Raw genomic sequence first — 19,821 nt, 5'->3', positions numbered from 1 at the left:
AAGCCGGCTGACTGAAAATTTGAGGGAAGAGGTTTGGAATATTTTGTCTACAATTAGACGTGCTTTAATTTTTTTTTCTTTAACGCTAAACGTCTATGTTGAAGCACACTTATCCAGGTTTATAATGTTGCAGTCGAAAATTTCACAACCAGAATAGATTATGGTGCCTGTCTAAAATTAAATCTATCCAAGTAAAATTCTCAGTGTAAATCTAGTATATGACACAAAATGTTTGATAGAACCTCTAACAAATGCCATATGTCACAAAGTACAAGAAGCCGTTTAAGTAGTTGATCTACGTCAAGTGTTTTCGCTTTGACGTTGGATGCCTCTAATGTAAAAGCTGGGTCTTAAAAATTCATAAGTCCCTAAATAAGTATGCTGGCTTACATGTTTACCATCATACGCAACCTAGGCTAACTCATTTAATTAATTAATAACACATTATTATTTAGCTCTGTTTAGAAAACATCTAGCGCGTAAAAATTTCCGCATCCAACCTACCACAGTATTTCCTAATAAGCACCGTAGAAAAATTATTACTAAAGCTGAAATATACTATATATTTATTTATAATTTGTAATGTACAAAATATACACACATATAAATATGTAGAAAAATATATTTGTTTCGCTTACTTAATCTATTCGTGTGTGTATACGTACATCGCTTCAAAAAGTATCCATATGTAAATAAATCCATTTGAGCTATAAGTTAAATATCACAGTGCACTGACTAAGGGTGGGTGTTGCTGAATTGATTGCGCAATCTCTCATAGCCAAAGCCATCCAGCCTTGCCGTGCGGTTGAGCAAGTTAAATAAGTATTTAATTTTCAATATTTAACTTCACTAATTTTAATGGTCAGACATTGACTTATTAGCTTGCTACATCTCTAATATCAAGGGGAGCGCTCCCACAATGGCGCACATCGGTAATAAAACCATGCACTCTAGCAACTCGTTGATTAGCAATGCAATACTGTCTAGTGTGGAGCGCCATTGGCGTCACAGTTTGTTTTTTTTTTTAGTTTTTCCCTTTAGCAGTGCGACACAAAAGACATCTGCTATATTAAAGAAAGAAATTCGCATAAACGGACAGAATTCCTCTCAGTAATAAATATCAGCCATTGTATCAAGAAATACGCGTAACAATATAAGTTCCAATCAAATATCAAGGCTTTCTCTGTAGGAATATGAAAAAGCAATGCAAAATTACGGGGTTTGTAGCACTTATTGGTCTGCTAATGACGCATGCGAGTAAGTTGTGGGTTGACGTGGACATCTAATGCGATAGGAAAACATTTGAAGTATTATGGGAAAATAAACTGGATTTTAGAGAAGATACCGAAAGTGTATAGTTGCCATTGTCTCTAGCATAATAGTTACTGCACAGCTATAATACCGACCGAAAAAGTAGGTAGAATTATTTTCTTCAATGGCTAGTTCGAAGAAGCTAGATTTCTTGAGCCCGTCTCAAGTGGCGGTAAATGCTATATCTTCATTCAATTCACATGTAATCTACTCATCTACATAGTATATACTATATACAAAATGCAGACACAAGTCTTCTCACGATAAAGCATAGATCGTCACAATGTTCTCATCACCATAGATGAGTCAGTTTCAACACGAAGCCCCTAAGCGATAGCAGGATTATCGCGGCAGGACCTTCGACAACAATGCCTCTGGGAACATGCTTGGCGTGTCCATCCACATTATCCACTACTGACAAGCCTCGAATCTATATAATGTTTTCTTGAAACCTAGCAGACGAAGCTTTCGAGGCTGCTGAGACAGTTTAATACGCGACTTCACTTCCCCATGGACGGTAGGGTTTTACTTCAGAGGTGGCGGAACAGGGCGGAATAAAGTATGGGTGATGGCTAGGCGCCGTCATCGGATGCATCATCTGGCCCATAGTGGCGCCCCCTGTCGGAGACGCTTGCGGAGGTGAAGACGCAAGAAAACGCGACGTCGGCGTAGGCGACGAATATGGCGCATAGGCACCCATGTCACCAGGTTGTGGTCCGCATCCCGGGTGAGGTGGAAGACTTGGTGATTCCGGGGGGTTCCAAGTTGCGTTAGGACTTGGCGGATTCTTTATTGTCGATGGCGTCGGTGTCGATGTTAAACTCGGCAACGGTGCATTCTCTCGCTGGTTACCGTAACACTGCAGATGTGACAACAGTCGAAGTCGTAGAGGGTCCTGAAGATCCATACCTTCGACGGCAACGAGGTAACGGGCAACCTCTGAGGCGCATTCCCTGAAGCCGACACGATGGTAGTCCATGGCAAATTTCTGAGGATCATTTGCAAGTGCACCAAGTCCTTTGGCTTCGAGTCCTCGGAGATGCTCGACAGTCATCTGGAGAATTTCGGCCTTTTCGAGTTTGGCCGAAGCTTGCTTCTCAAAAGCTGCGGGCACCAGACGGCGGAGTTCGTTGAGGCAGTTGTTGATGCGGTCCCGGCGTTTCTTCTCGATCGCCTATAAGATTACGAAATGAAACCGTGATGGGTCTACTTTGTTAGACTAAAAGTATTGTGATACTTACTTACTACATGCAGTGTGCGCATGCTTGTAGAAAAAGTACCTGCAGTAGACTTGATTTAAAGCTGTTAAATATTGAATATACAGTTCATACATCTGTTTTTTTTTCAAAATTTGTTCTAATATATATCATTTGCATTATAGCAATATTGTGTGTTGATACCCAAAGCATATGCTCCCCAAGCAAAAATTCCGCCAATGCTCAGTGTCCACACGTAATCTAGTTCATACAAACGCATGTGCAAATATGTGTTCTAAAGGCAACCACTGTGCTTATTAGGCTTCCTATATACATTTAAAAAAGCTTACCCCCCGCTTGCGTTTCTTGGGGCCTTCCTTGGGCCCTGGTGGGGTTGCCCCCGCGGATGGCAAGATCGTCGCAGTTGGAGGCGCCACTACACCCATGACACCCATTGGATGCACTGGAGTCATCATACCCATTGTCTGCTGGCCTGTGGGCGCATAATATGGGCTCGAAGAAAACATTTCGAATTTTACGGTTTTTAGATTTAACGATAATACTGCTTAACACTGTCACTCATTAAACCTTTTTCGGTGACCGTTCCCAGTACGCTGTATTACCACCTGTTCATGTTCTTGCGAAATCACCTTCTCCACGAGAACAACAGCAATGAGCACGAGGTTTATTTGTTCTATACACAAACACTATCGAGTCCTAAGTACGCAAATGACTGAGTCCGACAAAACGTTTTCCGTAGATTCTCCTTTTCGTCACAACGAAATGAGCCTTTGCTACCGTGATAACAAACAGCAAAGTTAGACCAGCAGATATCATAACCATCACTGTTTTTACAACCAACACTAAAACTGATTAAGTACGCAACAGATCAGAACGTGGCGGAATTGAGCAAAGTGCGCCTGTACGCAACCTAAACGCAACTGACAAAAACAACAGTCGCTTTGTAATGCTGTCCACCAATGTTCAATCCAGATATGTGACCGGTCCACGTGTTTCACGACCTTCAGCCTTCAGCGTCCCGCACGCGTAAACGAATCGTGTCGCGACACACGAGCGTCGCGCCGTCGTCGCCAACTGAAATTGGTGATGTCGACAGATAGTACCGGCTGCGTGGATCTGCCTAGCTCTGTCAGTTCGTTTAGTAGAAGTCCTTCGGTTCGTACTTTTGCCTCCAGACGAGCTCGTCACGTGCGCAGTCCTCGCGAAGAGTGACACGTGCTGGCTTGCGCCGGTCATCTTAACCTCGTCGAGCGAGCCATCCGCTTAGAACAGCAGGCGTTCGGCGCACTTCGTGAAGTGTGCGAGGCGGAGCGCGCGCCAGCACTCTGAGGGAAAGGAGGAAATTACCGAGGGTGAGGGCGAATCACGTATTGAAACTGGTCTATCGTCCTGTTGTTGGTGTACTAGTGCGCTCGCTAAGCGTGTCGCTCTACACTCTTGTCTGTGTGCGCCTATGCCAAGACGCTGCTTAAACACTAGCGTAAACTTTAGGTTAAAACTAAGTTAAATTTGGCTAACCCAAGTTGGCCAAGCCTATATCACTATCGTCGCCCTTTATTTGCTGCACTCTCTCCGCTTAGTTCGCTGATCCGCTTAATCACTCTCAGTCGCAGTGATCTTTTTCTCTCTCACGTGATCAATGCTGCCGTACATACAGTAATCGGTTCGATCTTCTGGCCTGCGACTCACAGTCTGGTGTCTACGAACAGGCTCTCAGTTAATACTAGGCCACTCTCGACCACCGATCAGACCTGGACAGAGAGAGTGGTCGGTGTGTGGGAAATTTAAAGCTTTCATCGACCCGTTCTGGATAGGGTGGCACGAACTAGCGAAAGAACATTGAATCACAATTCAGATATTTTTAGGTAGTAAGTAACCCGTAGATCTGGTTAGATACATATGTGTATATTGTTTGTTCGCATGTACATGTATTGTAAGAGCTTGCACAGAAGCAATGTGAAGACGATTATCTCATTGCGTTTTTCTGTGTACTTAATTCCTGTATTCCATATCTAATCGCTAAGTCGTAAATAACATAATTGACAAATTCAACGGTACCTTGTGTCCTACACAGCTTATCGAAACAATACATTATAAAGATTTAAAAGTAATTGGTGACATCCAAGAGGAACGTCTTAAGTCATCAGACAATAATCATCGTCGTACTACTACTTTTATTTGTTTGCTTTTACAGTCGAACACGCGCGCGTCGCATTGCAAAACCCTCCTAGGCTACCCGCATCATACTCACTTCGTACTGTCCCTTTTTTGTAGCGTCACTGCCATAGCAATGTCCCAGAGTGCCATTCTCAGAGTGATGTAGTTGTACCATTCAGCTTATCAGCGCGTGTCCTTAAGTTTAGTCGGGGGTAGGCTGAACGTGCGGGCGACAACAACAGGACGAGAGCGAATTTTTCAAAGAAAAAATGAGAGAGTAAGGGTGTAGAAGTACCAGAACTGCGCAATATGTGATCCGTTGTGTTGTCCCATGTGTCGTCAGACCCCTTGGGGATATCCAGCGCGATCTTCTCTTTCGAATAGAAGCAAAAGGGGAGGGCTGGGGCTGGGGGGGGAGCGACCCCATCTGCCCCGCCAGTCACTCCAATAATCTGTAAGTCTTCGCCCTTCGTACACTGGCGGGCATTGGTGAGTCGACCCGTTAGTTCATTGGGTTTATGGGTTAGTGCTGGCAAACTAGCCCTTGCTTGTCCCTCGGACCCAATGTACCGTTAGATGTCGTCTCGAGTTAGTTCACACGGTCAGCAAAGGGACGAGAGCACGACGCTGTCTCGACGCGTGGGAACCGTGGGAATTGCCTTGTATAATCTAGCTGCGGCTGGTCTAGAGCTAAAGTTGCCTGGGCTACTTTCGGGGACCGACTGGACCTAGAATAAGAGTTCAATAGCAAATCACAAGGAAACTTCTAGAGGGCAGAGAGAAAATAGAAGGAGAACGCTGCGCGATTGCAACTGACGGGAACAAAGAACCGCTGGCGCAAATGGGAGTGGGTGGTGAGGCGCGTTCGCGGCGAGGTAAGAGAGGCTGCAGAGCTGATAGACTAACGTGGCTGAGGGATTGGGGGCTCCGTAAAGGTCGATATTGTCTACACAGCCTACGAGGGTAGGATAGCGTTGAAATCGAAGGACGTGGGGGCGAGAGATCCGAACACGGAGAGAACTTGCAATTGCGGGGTGGCCGACAATTGAAGAAAAGGAGAAATTAGCTGTTTGAAACAGACTTCCTAGAGGGTGCCCGTGGGAAAGGAAAATCTGTGCAGGAAGCTGAAGTAACACCAAATCATGATAGAGTTGCTTCCACTATTAAGGCTGATCAGATTATAGCGCCATAAAGATGAACAATACTATTATTTACAGTGACTCCATTATATTGTATCAGCAATGGTGGTAAATTTCTAGATGTACACCTAGCGACAGTACCAACTTTGGAACGTTTATTTACTTATTTACTGGCAATTTTTTTTGGCAGACGGTCGAAGCAAAAATCAACTAAGATGTTAAATAGATTTCGCGTTGTGACGGAGAAGCACAGCGCAATCTGAGACACAGTGACATACATCGCACCTCTTTAATAATCACCTCTGAAGTAAAAGAAAAAGACTTGTCTATCCATCTTAAAACTGTGCACTATCCAAACAATAACTTTATAACGCCGCTTCTTAAGCAAAGCAAATGCATGTTCTCATTATAACTACTACTATTAATATTTGTTCCAGTAACTGAGGTATCTGGTTTTCGACGGCTGGCGGACGAAACCAATTTCCGCCTGTAACCCCGGTTCTCTAAATTCACCAGGAATAATTGCAAATAATGTGTATCTTCCGATGTATTTGCAGCCACAGCCGGAATTCGGCGTCACGAAAAATAATAATTATTTCTATGAAAGCTGAAATGAATTTACTTAGAATACTATTGGTCATGTATTACTTTCACCCTATACTATTTCCAGGGGAAAAACACGGTAATTGCTTGAAAATTCCGGTAAAATTCGTTAGGCTATATAATGCGCTAAAACCCTACTTCCACGAGGCTTAATACTGTAGCCTTAACAGGCAAGTACTTCCGTGAGCTTTTCATTGTATTGTCAATAAAGTTAAAACTTCACATACATACTGATTGAATCGATTTTCACCTATCGTAAACAAGTTCCCGGCTGATTTATTTATGCTATAGGCTTCACATAAGACTAATAGGACACCTAAGTATCTTCCAATGGCGGCTAGTGTTGTTAAAGAGATACTTTTAGTTATCAGCGTAGAAATGGACCTGTCCAAAATGCCTTGTAATTAATGTATTACATACGTTAGTCTGGTGTACGTAATTCATTCATTCAGCTTCTGTAGCAGAAGCACAAATTGAAGTCCTATAACTACAGTACGGCTTTCCTATTTTAATTGAAATTTACATCCTCTATTTCATATCCACATTTCACGTGCTTTGCAAAAAGATCGAATGGTTTCTATTACTAAACATATTCAGCCCGGTACGTTAGCTTTAAAAAATTATATACGACCGTGCGATGTTAATTGCAACCCAATTACATAGGAAGTATGCAAGCTTTGATCGTACAGCTTACGCTAACAAAGCAACAAATATGCACAAAGATACCGGATTATATCAGCCATTTTCTTATTTAAACAATACAGCAAGGCCTATGCTTCTACCGCTGCACCCCCTCAAAAACCCGCAGCTAATCTGATTTGGTGGCCGGGTATGTAAATTTGATAGTAGTGTTTCAGCTAGCTGACTGGCACTCACTAGCGGCTATCCAGCCTTTTGGACCACGTCATGTCGCTGTGGCCACTTCGTATCATTTCCCACTGCTACTGACTATATTCATACGCTCCTTCCCCAAATAGATGCTCGCCCTGTCGCAGAGTACCTCGTTCTTCCCTGCCATATAGTTGTGCTATCCCTTAGATTTCTCCCACGTCCGCGTTGAAACACGGTGGCGACATCAGTGGCGGGGGAACACCAGGCACTACCTCCGGCACTGCCGCCACTCTTCGATGTGGGCTTTCTTTGATGTCCCCAAGGGAATCGGGTGGATTGGGTGAGACTTGCAGACCGAACCAGTCAACAGCGTGGGAACGACGACGATCCCGACTAACTCGCGCATTCTCGAGAGACATTGTACCCGTATTCACTGCCCTGGTTTCTCCAGTATCCATATTTCCTCACAGAATATGGCAAACACCCCCAACTTGTTCGCCAGAAAAGAGAACATATTATATAATACTTCTGACACGCGAAGATACCGTGGTGTGTATGAATATGACAGCTGCGTTTTTCCACTGCAACTTCTGGCTTCATTTCCTGTCCATTAATTCGTCTCGTACGATCGACTGATGTACGTGCATTCTCCAATAAAGGCTCGAGCAGCTTTTGTGGTATCCATTGTCGGATTGGCAATCTCCGCTCACAGACCGAAATTTGTCGGCAATGTATTCCTTTGAACGCAAACACCTTAAATTTTATTCCCGATACAATAATGTTAAAGTAAACGGCTTCATTTCATCCCCTCTCTCGACGTTTTTATCTGTAGACTTAGTCTCCTATATTTAGTTAATTAAACCGCTTACATATCCTGTCCTATTCGTCAACAATCAGCAGATCAATACGTAGGCAAAGATGTATAGTGCAAATGGACTTGCACTGCCCCGCCCGGGCAAGAATCGATCTCACTTGGACATATTGTCGAGGCCCTGTCCATGGGAAAAGGATGGTAGCGTGCTACCGAGCCCGGGATCGTGTCGATCCAGACGCTCGTGTGACTGACACATGCAGCCAGCAAGCGTCTTCGTGGAAACTAACAATGATAGATAGAGAGAGAAAGAGTGAAACCATCGTCAGTGTTAGAAATAGCCAATACCCAACGTCCCCCAAGGCTCTCGAAGGCTTCATAGAAGCTTGCTTCACCGCTTGCTGTCAGTCACCGCGCGCGAATCGCCGACGGCGATGCCTCGAGGTTAAGAGCGGAAGCGTGCCGGACGTGTGGCTCACATCGGTACACTGCGCATATGTATCGGGCATAGTCGTACATCGGAGAAGACACGAAGATAATATGACGGAGGGGCCATTTCAAACCATGTACCTGCGCTCATTGGCTGCATGAAGCGCACTTTGTGACGCTGGTGTGTTTCTCACATGGACGCGAACGCTTAAATCTGTGCAGTATGTTCTTGTCGCCACCGTCGTTTTATTGCTGCACACTGCGGTCGACCTGATATGACGCGCCGAATAGAGGAGCTTCGCAGAGAAGGTGTTCGCGTGCGACGACCGTTAGTCGAACGCTGGACCATGTGCCTTTGTGCACGTGCACAAGGCAGATATTCGGCCCAAGCATCAATCAACAGCTAGTGCAACTACTGCTACGGCCAGGGCAGCTCAGTTACCCCTGAAGGAAAGGAAGGGGAAGCATTGTTTTCTATGACTTTAGCGGTATGCCGACAATTGACTGACGGCATGCCGGGCCATGCGTCTTCGTATCGTGTGTCTGTGCGTGTGTCTGTGCGTGTCCATGTCAAGTGTACAGATGCACATGTGCGCATAACATTCTGCTACAATTCGATATGGAAGTGAAATGCATTTTCAACGGTTGCCGTTAATGGCTACCATACCTAGCCAATCTGCAAATAATCTGTTGATTGTTGAATGCTGAATGATGATAGCAGACTAACCTAAACCACCATACCAAGTAGCTTTAAGTTTAATTGCAAATACGTTATAATTGCACCACCACGAGGAGTTGGGGTTAAGGGGCAAAGGCTTCAAGAGAGAGATTTTAAATACAAATATCTACAAGCACGTGACAAGAGCCGAGTCAGTGTTTGGACGACGAGTGGGTGCGTGCGTGTGTGGCACCACACGCGGTCAGAGTACGGGTGTATAAGGCAACGTGCGTGGCTAGGCACGTTTCAATTCGTGTTTGCCTTCAGACCTGCGGAGATTTAGCTGGGTAGGATCCTGTAGCATGTGCCAAGTGCACTTATCATTGAGTCCACACGTTGTAAGGTGGGCAATAAATTCGTTTCACTGTCTTGCTTATAGTGGTTGGAAGAGGCTTGCTATGCCGACCCATATATATCAATCAAATTTTATATACTTACCTTTGTTGATAGTAATCGAAAGCCTCATTAAAAACTTCCATGATTAAATGTCAGCAACGAAATACCCCAATGTCAGAAAAGGTATGTAGAAGGATTTAAAACATGTTTTTGTGATATGGCTTATATAAGCCTTGTTTAGTTTAGAAACCTTAGTTTAAGAAATTCGCCAGACGTCCTAGAGATGGAGCACCTACAGGTATAGTCGAGCACGTGGAAGTCTATTTTTCTTTATAAAGTTTACGGTAGAACTCATGTACGCTAATGTAAGTAACGACATGCCTGTTTATTCGATACGTTTCTTTCCACTTGCTATTCCTCATCACACTCGAGGCAACGAAATCTTTATCTATCTTTATGATTTTTGCTCCCAATTCCTAAGATTCATCTTGAAGGCTTCCATTACTGGCAACTCAAATCGACGACGTTGGTCTTTGGACAGCAGTAGCGAGTAAGCTAAAAAATACGCAACGCAGCTTCGGGTCGCCATGTGTAGTTCCAGTGCTCCTTTTAGGATGAAGGCTTTGAAGCAAGTTAATTGTTGATCTTGTCCATTGTAGGACCCTTCCATGCCTGCATTCTAGACGTAGCGGTTGTAGGTACTTTGAGATCGAACGAACTGAGAGCGGCTGGATGCTAGACACAAGCGATGAGGGGTTTGATTCCCGATACGGCCAGCACTGCCTTCCTGCACCTTTCGGTGACGTGAGTAGTAAAACTTCTGATTTTTGTGCGTAAACAGGTATGCTGAGCAATAAAATGAAATTGTTGAAACCGCTGATTCGCGCATGTTGACCGTCATGACAAGCACCGAGTTACAATAAATGTAAAAGAAATTCCTTGGTACTCCCCGGAGGACTCAAACGTGAATCGGATATCATCGACTTGAATGGAATTACTGAGTATTACGATTTCATATCGCGTAATAAAACGATAGGATACTCAGCCGGTATACAGACAACTTTTTCGAAATGCAAGTACTTCCGCTCCGGGATGTATGAATCTAAACTAATACAGAATACACTGGGCGAAAACCTCTACAAGTACTATGAAGCGTACCAGTGAGGCTGACATATTCGTAAATAGTGATTGTAGTATCAAGGTATCTCATCTGAAGCAACAAAAATCAATCTCGATTAAGACACCTTCATGAGAACAAGGTAAACCCAAATTACGAGCGAGCTGAGTGTGCAGAAGCACTCTACTACCTAAACAGAAATTGACACCAGAGATGACAATTCGTATAATTGACAAGAGTAGGAACGAGTAAATAAAATCCCTCATCTTGTGGAACTTAATACCATGTAACGACCTGAAAGATTTAGTCATGTTGAAGTTAAATCAAACAAGTAGATCTTCTTTAACTGTTAAATAATAGAACATTTAAAGTCTAGATGTCTTTTGAAGTATTCTCATATGTTTTAACGAAAAAATAAAAATAAGAGGAATTATTAAAAATCTACCTTTGGCAATCTTTGAAAGACTCGAGCACGTTTTTAAACACAGCATCATACAATAGCACTTCTCGATATCTAGTAAGTTAAGGACAGAAATAGACGAGAGCAAATTTAAACAGGCGTAGTTCACTTACTACACAAAGTTAATAGTGATTGTGTGTGCATTTCTTAAATAAAACACGAGCGTTCACTGAGTTAACTAAAATAAAGCTATAGTCGATGATAGGCTAGCTCGCCTAATTTATTTGAGACTGCTATCTTAAGCAACTTCTGGAAGTGTTTCCAAACAAAGATCCGAACCGGATCTTTGTTAAAATGCTTCCTTGAGATAAGCTCAGAAATCAATATCAGAACAATTTAACCTCAACTACCACACGGCTTTTGTCGAGTCTGTTTCTCTATGTTGACATTAAATAAATCAATTATAGTTATTGTCAAAGTAGTCAATAAGCAGAGCATCGGAAGATTATACTTAATTGTTAATGCAAACGTTCCACCAACTACAATTATTGTTTACACCGTTTTACAATATCACGAACCTTGTGTCCTTCCATGCTAATTATTTACACGTATCAGAGCAATATAGGAAACTATTTGAAAATAAAAATATCTCAACTTCCGTACTCAACCACGCGTAGAGCCTGAAATTACTATATATTTTTAGCAAAAGCCATCGAGGATCTCAACTTTGTGTTGAGAACGTCCGTATTCGACAGTGAGCTTTCCCCGAGCTTCGTAAAAGATTCACATAAATGCTCTCAGGTTCGTTTCGAAAGATAATCCGACAAAAAAGACCTTAAACCTCCACACTGACACATCCTTAAGATATGTGCGCTTTGTACTTCCAGAAGCACCTTGAAGTCGGTATGTTTCGAACATCGTTGTGACCTAACATGTATATACAAATTGGGCAGAAGACAGGTTGACGGTGGGATATAACGTAGGGCTAGAGATAAGAAAAATAAGCTTTTTAATTGGAAAAAAATTCATGCCCCTTCAACTTTTTTGTACGCTCTTCGAAAGTGGAAATTTAACTTCATAATTTTCGGTTCATTCTGTAGAACCCCGGGCCGTCTAACAGGAACTCTCTGCAGATTTACTGTTATGCTATTTAAGTGTGGGTAGTCCAGACTATAATCAAATAGCACATCACTACAAGCAATACTGCATGTAATCTCTTCAATAACCTTTTGCATATAAAATCGGTTGCTACGCATGTAGGAAATCAATCCGAAGTAATACGACATCCTCCCTAATGGCACAGGACATTCTTGTAACGGCCGGTTTCCAACCTCCGAAGAACCTTTAAAGCACTGTTTGTTGCTAACTCTCTGCACAGTTTCTATGTCTTTATTTAGCCGCCGGACATTTATGATGCTGAATCTTTTACCTCCATCAAAGCTCGCGTCAGTCTGCATCAAAAGTGATGTCTTAGAAATATTGTAATAGAATATCGGTAACGTATCTCGTTTTTGATGTTTGGTATTTACGCCGTTAGGCTATACATTAGGCGCCTGGTTCCTTACATAAGTTTGTTTATGCCCGGATTTGAGCTTCACGTATCCCTAAGCAGATAAACACGCCAGCTACTGCATCATCACGAGGATAACTAGAATATCGGCAATCAATTATTCTCTTTTATTGGTATAATGAGCCTCCTTAGATAACTTATATATAACGTGATGGAAGTATTTAGATCAAAGCAACACGAAAAATGTGTAAGGACCACAGCTACATGCTAGTTATTTTCAATCAATTATTACTTAAATGATTAATAGGTAACAAGACCTAGCTCTAGCTAACGAAAAATGTGGAACAAGAGTTCCGCTAGAGCCCTCTTTATGCATAGAAGGATAGCTACTACTGACTTTTTTTTCTAATCGAATTATCGATGTTATAACGAAAATCTCCTATACAGAAGACCTGCTAGCAACACGGTTTAATCAGGCAACCTAGCAATTCCGTCGAAGGGGTATGGAAGTTCGAATAGGGTATGGAAAGAACTGAGCTTCAGAACGAACGTACTTTTTACAAAATATATCTAAGATATCAAATATAAACTGTTTTTCATGCTTTTTTGGCATCTAGGGCCAGATCAGTGAATTTTGAGACTACAGACATTTACTGAGAGACTTGCATACTTTCCTCTAAGTGATTTACGTATCGGTACCCTTAAGATACGCATACAAGTGATCCTTAGAGATCTGCTTGAAGATATTCTCAGAACATTTAGTACCCCAGTAAGTGGATCAAATATATTGAACCACTAGCTTTTTTGTTCCAGCGTACTTTGATTGATTTTTGCCTTTTTTTCTAGCGCACTACTCCATCATCTTTTAACATTTTCGGTTAGGTTCTGCTCCTCTCGTACTGTGATGGCATACATGCCGCTTTCTTTCTGGCGTCCCTGCTGCAAGTTCGTCCCACGTGCAATGCGAGCATCGAAAATTAAATATACACAGCTTCATACCCATGGACTCGGGTAACACTGGTTCAGTCACGCGGTCACGTTAGAAAATCGGGAAGCTGTACAAGTCTTTCTGAATCTCATAAGAACACTTTTCTTACAGTCTCCGTCTGACTTTTTTGCCGCTGTCATTAGAGATAGAAAATGGCTTTAGCAGTAACAGCGAAAACAGTGGCTTTTTCTACATCGCCTTGAAAATAGTGGCTTTTTCTACATCGCCTTGAAAATAGTTTGCCCGTAGTACTAAATCAAAGAAAAAAAATTTATAAATAAAACTTCCTTTCGTTGTCTTATTGCAGTGCCACGAAACGTTGAGTAAATGGTCGTGACGTTATCATGAACCTTGCTTGGCACTTCCAAATGGTTCGAGTCAAGGGCTATTGAAGACGCTATAAGAACTACGCAAAGACGGATCGAGACGATGATCCAGGGTTTGTTCGAATCTACAGGTAAGATTAGACTGATCGGACAAGCGCCTTTGGGAGTTTGCCTTTTAGCCTCAAGCTACACAGAGAAAGCGATAAAATATGGCAAGTGCCATCAAAATGAGATTTCTTTTTATCATTTTAATTTTCTCTTATCTTCAGAGCCATGGAAGGCCTCTTCCTGCAGGACAAAGTTTGGCTATTTAGCTGTCGAAGGCGAGCGTAAAAAAACGAAGATAAAAAGCGAAAGCGATCAGAATTCAAGATCACGAGAGCGAAAACACATCCATCAATTCCTACAGTTTCGCCAAACCTCGTCCCCACGAGCAGCAAGCAGTGGCTCCCCCTGTCTTAGTCATGAGCCCTATGTATCTGCAGCGTAAAACGCAAAAAAGATTCGAGAGGCATAGGCCGATTTCGAACGCGAGCTCGTGAAGCGCAATTCGGTGAGCCGACAAAAGATGGCAAGCTACGCCGGCTGGTGTATTTTAAAGACAAGAGGATGGTTTAACTTTTTGTGTATGAAATGCGACAAATGAGAATATCCCTTAAATGAGTGGGTCAGATGTAACATAGCGTACCTGCTGCTGTATTTATTACTAATTGAATGCAATAATTTATTTTATCATATAGCTTCTGTTTCTTTTTCTGCCAAAACTGAAGCCTCATCTTCGGACAGGAAGGTTTACTTGTATCAGTGAAATGCGTGAGTGCCTGTTTCCCGTAATAGCGAGCAAAGACACGTTCGAATTTACAGCTAGATAAGCTCCCCTTCCGAATTTGCCACACATATCGGTGACCGCGAACATACAAAGAAACAAAACGTATGCCTTCTGCGTCCCACGTCGTTGCAGTCTCGGTGAGTCCATCCACTTCCTTTTATGCCAACCGTGTTTTAATTTGTATTCACTCTGTGGTGTCGTCGACACTATATAGCTATAATATTCCGACAAATCGGCTAATTTTGGCTCATCCGGCAGTTTGTTCCTACAAGCATCTGAAATAGACCACTAAATGCACTGCTCTTCCGGGCGCTGTTTGAGTCGTATATCAACCTGTATACACACTATAGTATAAGATCTCTGTTTAACCCAGACCTGCTGAACCCAGCGTACCTAGGTTTTGCTGCCTCTTTATACCAACATCTTTTGGCTTTTGCAATTTTCGCTAACGATGGACGCACTAACACAGCTACTTTATCCGTCTGCAGTAGTTCTAGCTACTGAACTCCTGTGCAGTAGTGGAAATAATCAACCATGGGCTGTGAAAGGTAGTAGATTTTGAATAGACCCCCACCAGGATCTACTCCAAAATTTGGCTGAACTCTTCAGGTCGCGGCACGAGGTCCTTGATAAATTTACACTGTCAGTCCTGCTATTTTCTCAATTTCTGGACCCATTAGAGTGACAAAGTCGATTGAACAACGTACGTATTATATACACCACGTTTCGAGTTTATCAGCAGCCGCCCATTGAAACAGGGCTAAACTAAGAAAGCCTAAGCTGAACTTAAAGATTCCCACGGCATTTGTTAGAACTGTTACATTCGCTATTACAGAGTCCACTAGCTCTCGCCAAAGCTTGCTTCTGCCACTGCTGAGGTAATGTGAAGGCGTTTTTAGGCGAGCGTTTTATAGCTGATGCCATAGCAATATCATTCTGGTACTACATCACGGAGCTGCGAACGAATCGAAACCTAAAACACGGGTTAGAGCTAACCGACTTGTGGCAGCAAAGCTTTTGCATCACCACAATCGTTCGGAGAATACAGGGGCTATATTTATAGACGAACGTTACATCCAAGAGTGTGAGGCGTAAGCTCAGCAAATCTCAATCGGATATAGATGGAAGTACCATTAATTGAAATTATGGGACGCAAGAACTCCTTTTTCCCTTCGGAGCTTTTCTTTGTTAACTTGAAATTGTGTTCGCCGTAGAAATCGAATAATGGCCTATGATAAAGATCTGTTGAGAAAATTTATTTATTTGGAACCCGCTTGTGTCGGTGTATTGCAGTAGTTTCATAACGTTTATCCATATATTATACTCTGTGCGTATCCCGCTGCACCGTGTTAAAATCTTTTTAATATATTTGGGCTATATCCACTGACAGTTGTGTAAACCTCCGCGGTTTATAAATTGTAGTTACAATATAATTTCAAGATTCCGCCTGCTTACAACGAAACCGAATAATAGATACATGTTGAGTTTGTATTCCTGGCAGTTTGTCATAAAATTCTATGACGAATTTCTCGAAACATATACGAACTATAATATTTTGGCAAAGGTCTCATATTGGGTATTATCTCAACTCGACTAATATATAAAAAAAATGTTCACTTCTACTGCATAGAAGGAAAATGTAAGTAACCGACTTGGAAACGAAGTCAATCGAGTGCCTGGTATTCGTCCAAATAATGCGGCATATCCTGAGGCGTCCGAGGCGAAATTCATGTGACCCGGCGCGACTTGATCAATTAAAGTGCGCAAAAAGGTAGCGACAAAAGTGCCACAGTGCGGAGGCATTGGTGAAAGCTTGCACCATAAGCAAGAGACCTAAATTGGCCATTGGTTTTTCATCTCAATCTAAACCAACTGCCAAGCTTTTTAAACCGGAAATTTCTCTGGAACAAGAAGCTATGTATATCGTTACGTATGATAAGTAATCCGATTCACATTTTTTCTTTTTTTTCAAAAATTTCCTTTTTTTTAAAGTTATTCATTCAAAACAAAGCCTCATATTCCTATGAATATAGCGTGTATATGTTCTTTAAATAAAAGCTACTCAATATCGATCGAAACAGCGTTATGCAATATTGGTGAGGCTGTTTTAAAGAATTGATTTAGAACTCAACCCAATAAGAGATACAGGTTTATTAGATATTAATGGTAACTAGAAATTAAATCTGGTTTTGTTGAAATAAATTGATTTTTCTTAATTTTTTACTTTAAGAATTTTAGTTCATTGCCATAGTCTTTAATTATTCTTATATTTATAAAATATTAGGGGGTAAATAGGATAAGCTTTCTATCTATACATAATCCGTAGCAGTTACATTGAGTTCAAAATATATATATATATAACCCATCCATACACTTATTTACTCTACTGCCGTACAATTCTTAAAGAGTATTCTTCGCAAGCCTTTTTTAACTTATTTCACATGACTCTACACAGATACACTATGCTGCTTATATATATATTGGCCTCCTTGTTAACTCTGACCAATTAGCACGAATCTTTGTCAGTATTTTTGTCAACTTTTTTCTAAGCTTGCACGAAGTCGGCTTCGACCGTTTGAACTGAAAACGCTGGCCGGAGTCATGTAAACATTGTCGAGCGGCCGTCTACTATGATATGATATATCATGCTTTAGCTGATTTAGTTTAATTGTCTGACTTACGACAGCGCGAGGTGCTACGTCTCATAAAATTGCAGAAGACATATTGCTTGCTACAGCTCTTCGAATGTAACGCAAACTAACAAATGTTCATCCTCTTTTTTTTTTTTTATCAACAACGGCTTAGAAAGCTATCACTTGGCTTTTAGGCACATCGGTGACTTTTCCTTACGACAAATGAATACAGGCCTATGTTTATCTATATATGTCTGTTTTTCTCTATACTTGTCCGAGTAAATGGTAAATGTCGTAAATCGATAATTTACAATATAAACAAAGAGGTGCCCCTTCTACAAAGTTCCATTATCATATTATTAACCTGGGACTCAGACTTTATTTAACCTTATTATAATTAGGTAACAATAAGTTGGAAACTCTATTTCAGTGAGATCAAACATCTCTCTCTCAATAAAGCCAACATTTCATAATATATTTATTTGAGTACGATAATCTGTTGACACGTACTCTTATTACACTATCACCATAGTTTTCCGGGATTACCTCCAAACGAGACGGTCATTATATCCACGTAAATTTATGGGAGCGTTCCTTCGCAGTATATCTATTACGCACAATATAGTGTGGCAAAGTGTTCTGCCTTTCACCTATATAGAGTTGCCTTACTTTTACACGGCCAAATCTTGCCGACTTACTCAGAGATTCACCGTATCGTTGGAAACGTTTTTTTCTTTCTTTAATACTCAAGTATTTACAATGGGAGAGGGTATTGCTAATATAGAAATTTACAGAGATTTCATTTACAAATTAAGCAATCACGTTTTAGTACAACACTATTTAGCTACAGCGTTCGTTCGGAGACAGCAAATTTTGCTCTTAGAACTCATTTACATATAGCGTACATAAGTAGTGAAACCTCTTATTACTTATTTCGACAAACAGTCTCGCATGAGAACGTCTCGACGTTATTAAGCGGCGTTCAACGACATTTTCTACTTCTAGTCAAATGGTCCTCTATAGAAAACAACACAGTATTCGGAAGCAAACGATATTGGTGAGCAATGCATGTACTACGTTGAATGTGCAGTCGATCTATTCAAGTGAAGTTATCGATTATTAACTTGTTCCACTGTTTACTTTTGAGATTGATCGAATCGCATTCTTCTACTAGCAACACAGTTGGCACACGGAAACCATTTGCCATCTGTGCTTTTACTTCGAAGCATTATTTTATAACCTATGGTATATTACATATTTCGATGTGATTTTATCTTCAAAGAAAAGGTCACACGATCTTTCTTTGCTGATGTAGGAAAATCCAATTCGTACGGTTAACAAAATTAGCTCGATGATACCACCAACACAATTTCTAGTACGTAGCTCGTGTGCGCGTGAACTTGTGGATTCTCCTACGAGTATTCTTACAGTATATTATGCTATAATATCTAAGTAGTATTATTACAGTACAGCTATGATACCTATACAGTATCATTAGAGTACAGATTACATACAGCAAAAGCATTTTTTTTTTGTTTTTTTGTCACGAAGTATCGGAGCGACTTCGCGCCGATCGCCGTCTGGGCAGGCCATCGACGTGCTCTTCCGGAAGATTACTTCGCCGAGCTTTATCAATTTCGAGAATCTTTTGCACCGCCAGGGATCGTCGGTAGATTTTCACGCCTTCACGCTTGTAGAACAAGTCAAGAATATCGCCCATCGTTTTGTCCGGCAGGTACTCAAGATACCTGAAATAAGTTGCATTGCATGCAATACAAAAAATTACAATTTAGCAAACACTAAATCACTATTTAAACTCTGCACAAATGAAACCTTCAATATCTACAGATTTGTATGACCCGGCTGGCTCGTAATAACGGTTGAAACTGGCTCTTCAATAAGTATAGGTTAATTAATTGTTAAACCTATCGTAAGCCCGGACTAGACTGAACCATAACCAACGCAAGAAGTATTCGAAGAGTCCTATATTCGATAATCTCGGAATATTATATACCAAATAAACATAGAACAAAAATTTGAATGGGTCATTTAATCTACGACGCAAATGAATTTCGCTAGTGCAGACTATCGAACTTAGAACAAACAAATCCAACTACTTAGCAATATCACATCAGGCAATATTTGGAGTATCACGCAGTGTACACGTATTGAGTCACGACAGTGACGTTTTTCTTAACATTAGATGGATAAAAATGATGAGCACTATATGATGCCCTTTCGTGAGATTATAGAGGCAAAGCGGGAAACACGACATGAAGAGCGGTCGATTTGTCTGGTGCTGAGGTCGGCACTGCTCGGGACTGATTTATTGTTCAATTTGTAGAAATATTTATTAGAACACTTGCAATGGCCAGCCAATATCATATGGAAGCATTTGAATCAGTTAGTAAAACGACACATATTACGTGAAAATCGTATACGAAGCACACACACACACACACATAT

At 41.5% G+C, this 19,821-nt stretch overlaps 2 protein-coding genes and 2 long non-coding RNA genes across 4 annotated transcripts in view; 2 read left to right on the top strand and 2 right to left on the bottom strand.

Moving 5' to 3' along the window:
- Positions 1-551: 551 nt before the first annotated feature.
- Positions 552-3,745, bottom strand: LOC111261665 (transcription factor HES-1-B). The gene is made up of 2 exons (XM_022835289.2): positions 2,858-3,745; positions 552-2,485 (listed from the first exon to the last, which is right to left on the bottom strand). The coding sequence occupies exons 1-2, from the start codon at positions 3,032-3,034 to the stop codon at positions 1,799-1,801; spliced, it is 864 nt and encodes a 287-aa protein (XP_022691024.1). The 5' UTR covers positions 3,035-3,745; the 3' UTR covers positions 552-1,798.
- A 5,299-nt stretch (positions 3,746-9,044) lies between these two features.
- Positions 9,045-18,992, top strand: LOC147753298 (uncharacterized). Its single transcript, XR_015311626.1, has 4 exons — positions 9,045-9,503; positions 13,875-14,024; positions 14,163-14,859; positions 18,907-18,992. It is a non-coding gene; the product is annotated as an uncharacterized LOC147753298 (long non-coding RNA).
- On the top strand, positions 9,510-11,111 carry LOC111261662 (uncharacterized). The gene is made up of 2 exons (XR_002681142.1): positions 9,510-9,735; positions 10,394-11,111. It is a non-coding gene; the product is annotated as an uncharacterized LOC111261662 (long non-coding RNA).
- The window catches only part of LOC111261661 (uncharacterized), a 4,041-nt gene continuing 1,078 nt past the window's right edge, over positions 16,859-19,821 (bottom strand). Inside the window, exon 2 of the mRNA XM_022835287.2 lies at positions 16,859-19,103. Coding sequence (XP_022691022.1) covers positions 18,899-19,103 — 205 coding nt within the window. The 3' untranslated portion in view covers positions 16,859-18,898. The remainder of the gene's footprint in view (positions 19,104-19,821) is intronic.

The sequence above is a fragment of the Varroa jacobsoni genome, unplaced genomic scaffold, assembly GCF_002532875.2.
Source record: "Varroa jacobsoni isolate VJ856 unplaced genomic scaffold, vjacob_1.0 scaffold_583, whole genome shotgun sequence".
NCBI lineage: Eukaryota > Metazoa > Arthropoda > Arachnida > Mesostigmata > Varroidae > Varroa > Varroa jacobsoni.
The sequence above is the reverse complement of the archived record's forward strand: the minus strand, read 5'-3'. Positions and strand labels throughout refer to the sequence as shown.

Bases quoted from the DNA above. Each gene is read 5' to 3' on its own strand.
- LOC111261665 (XM_022835289.2), bottom strand. From the start codon at position 3,034: ATGTTTTCTTCGAGCCCATATTATGCGCCCACAGGCCAGCAGACAATG. The intron at 2,486-2,857 runs GTAAGCTTTTTT...GTAATCTTATAG, and splicing joins CCAAGAAACGCAAGCGGGGG to GCGATCGAGAAGAAACGCCG.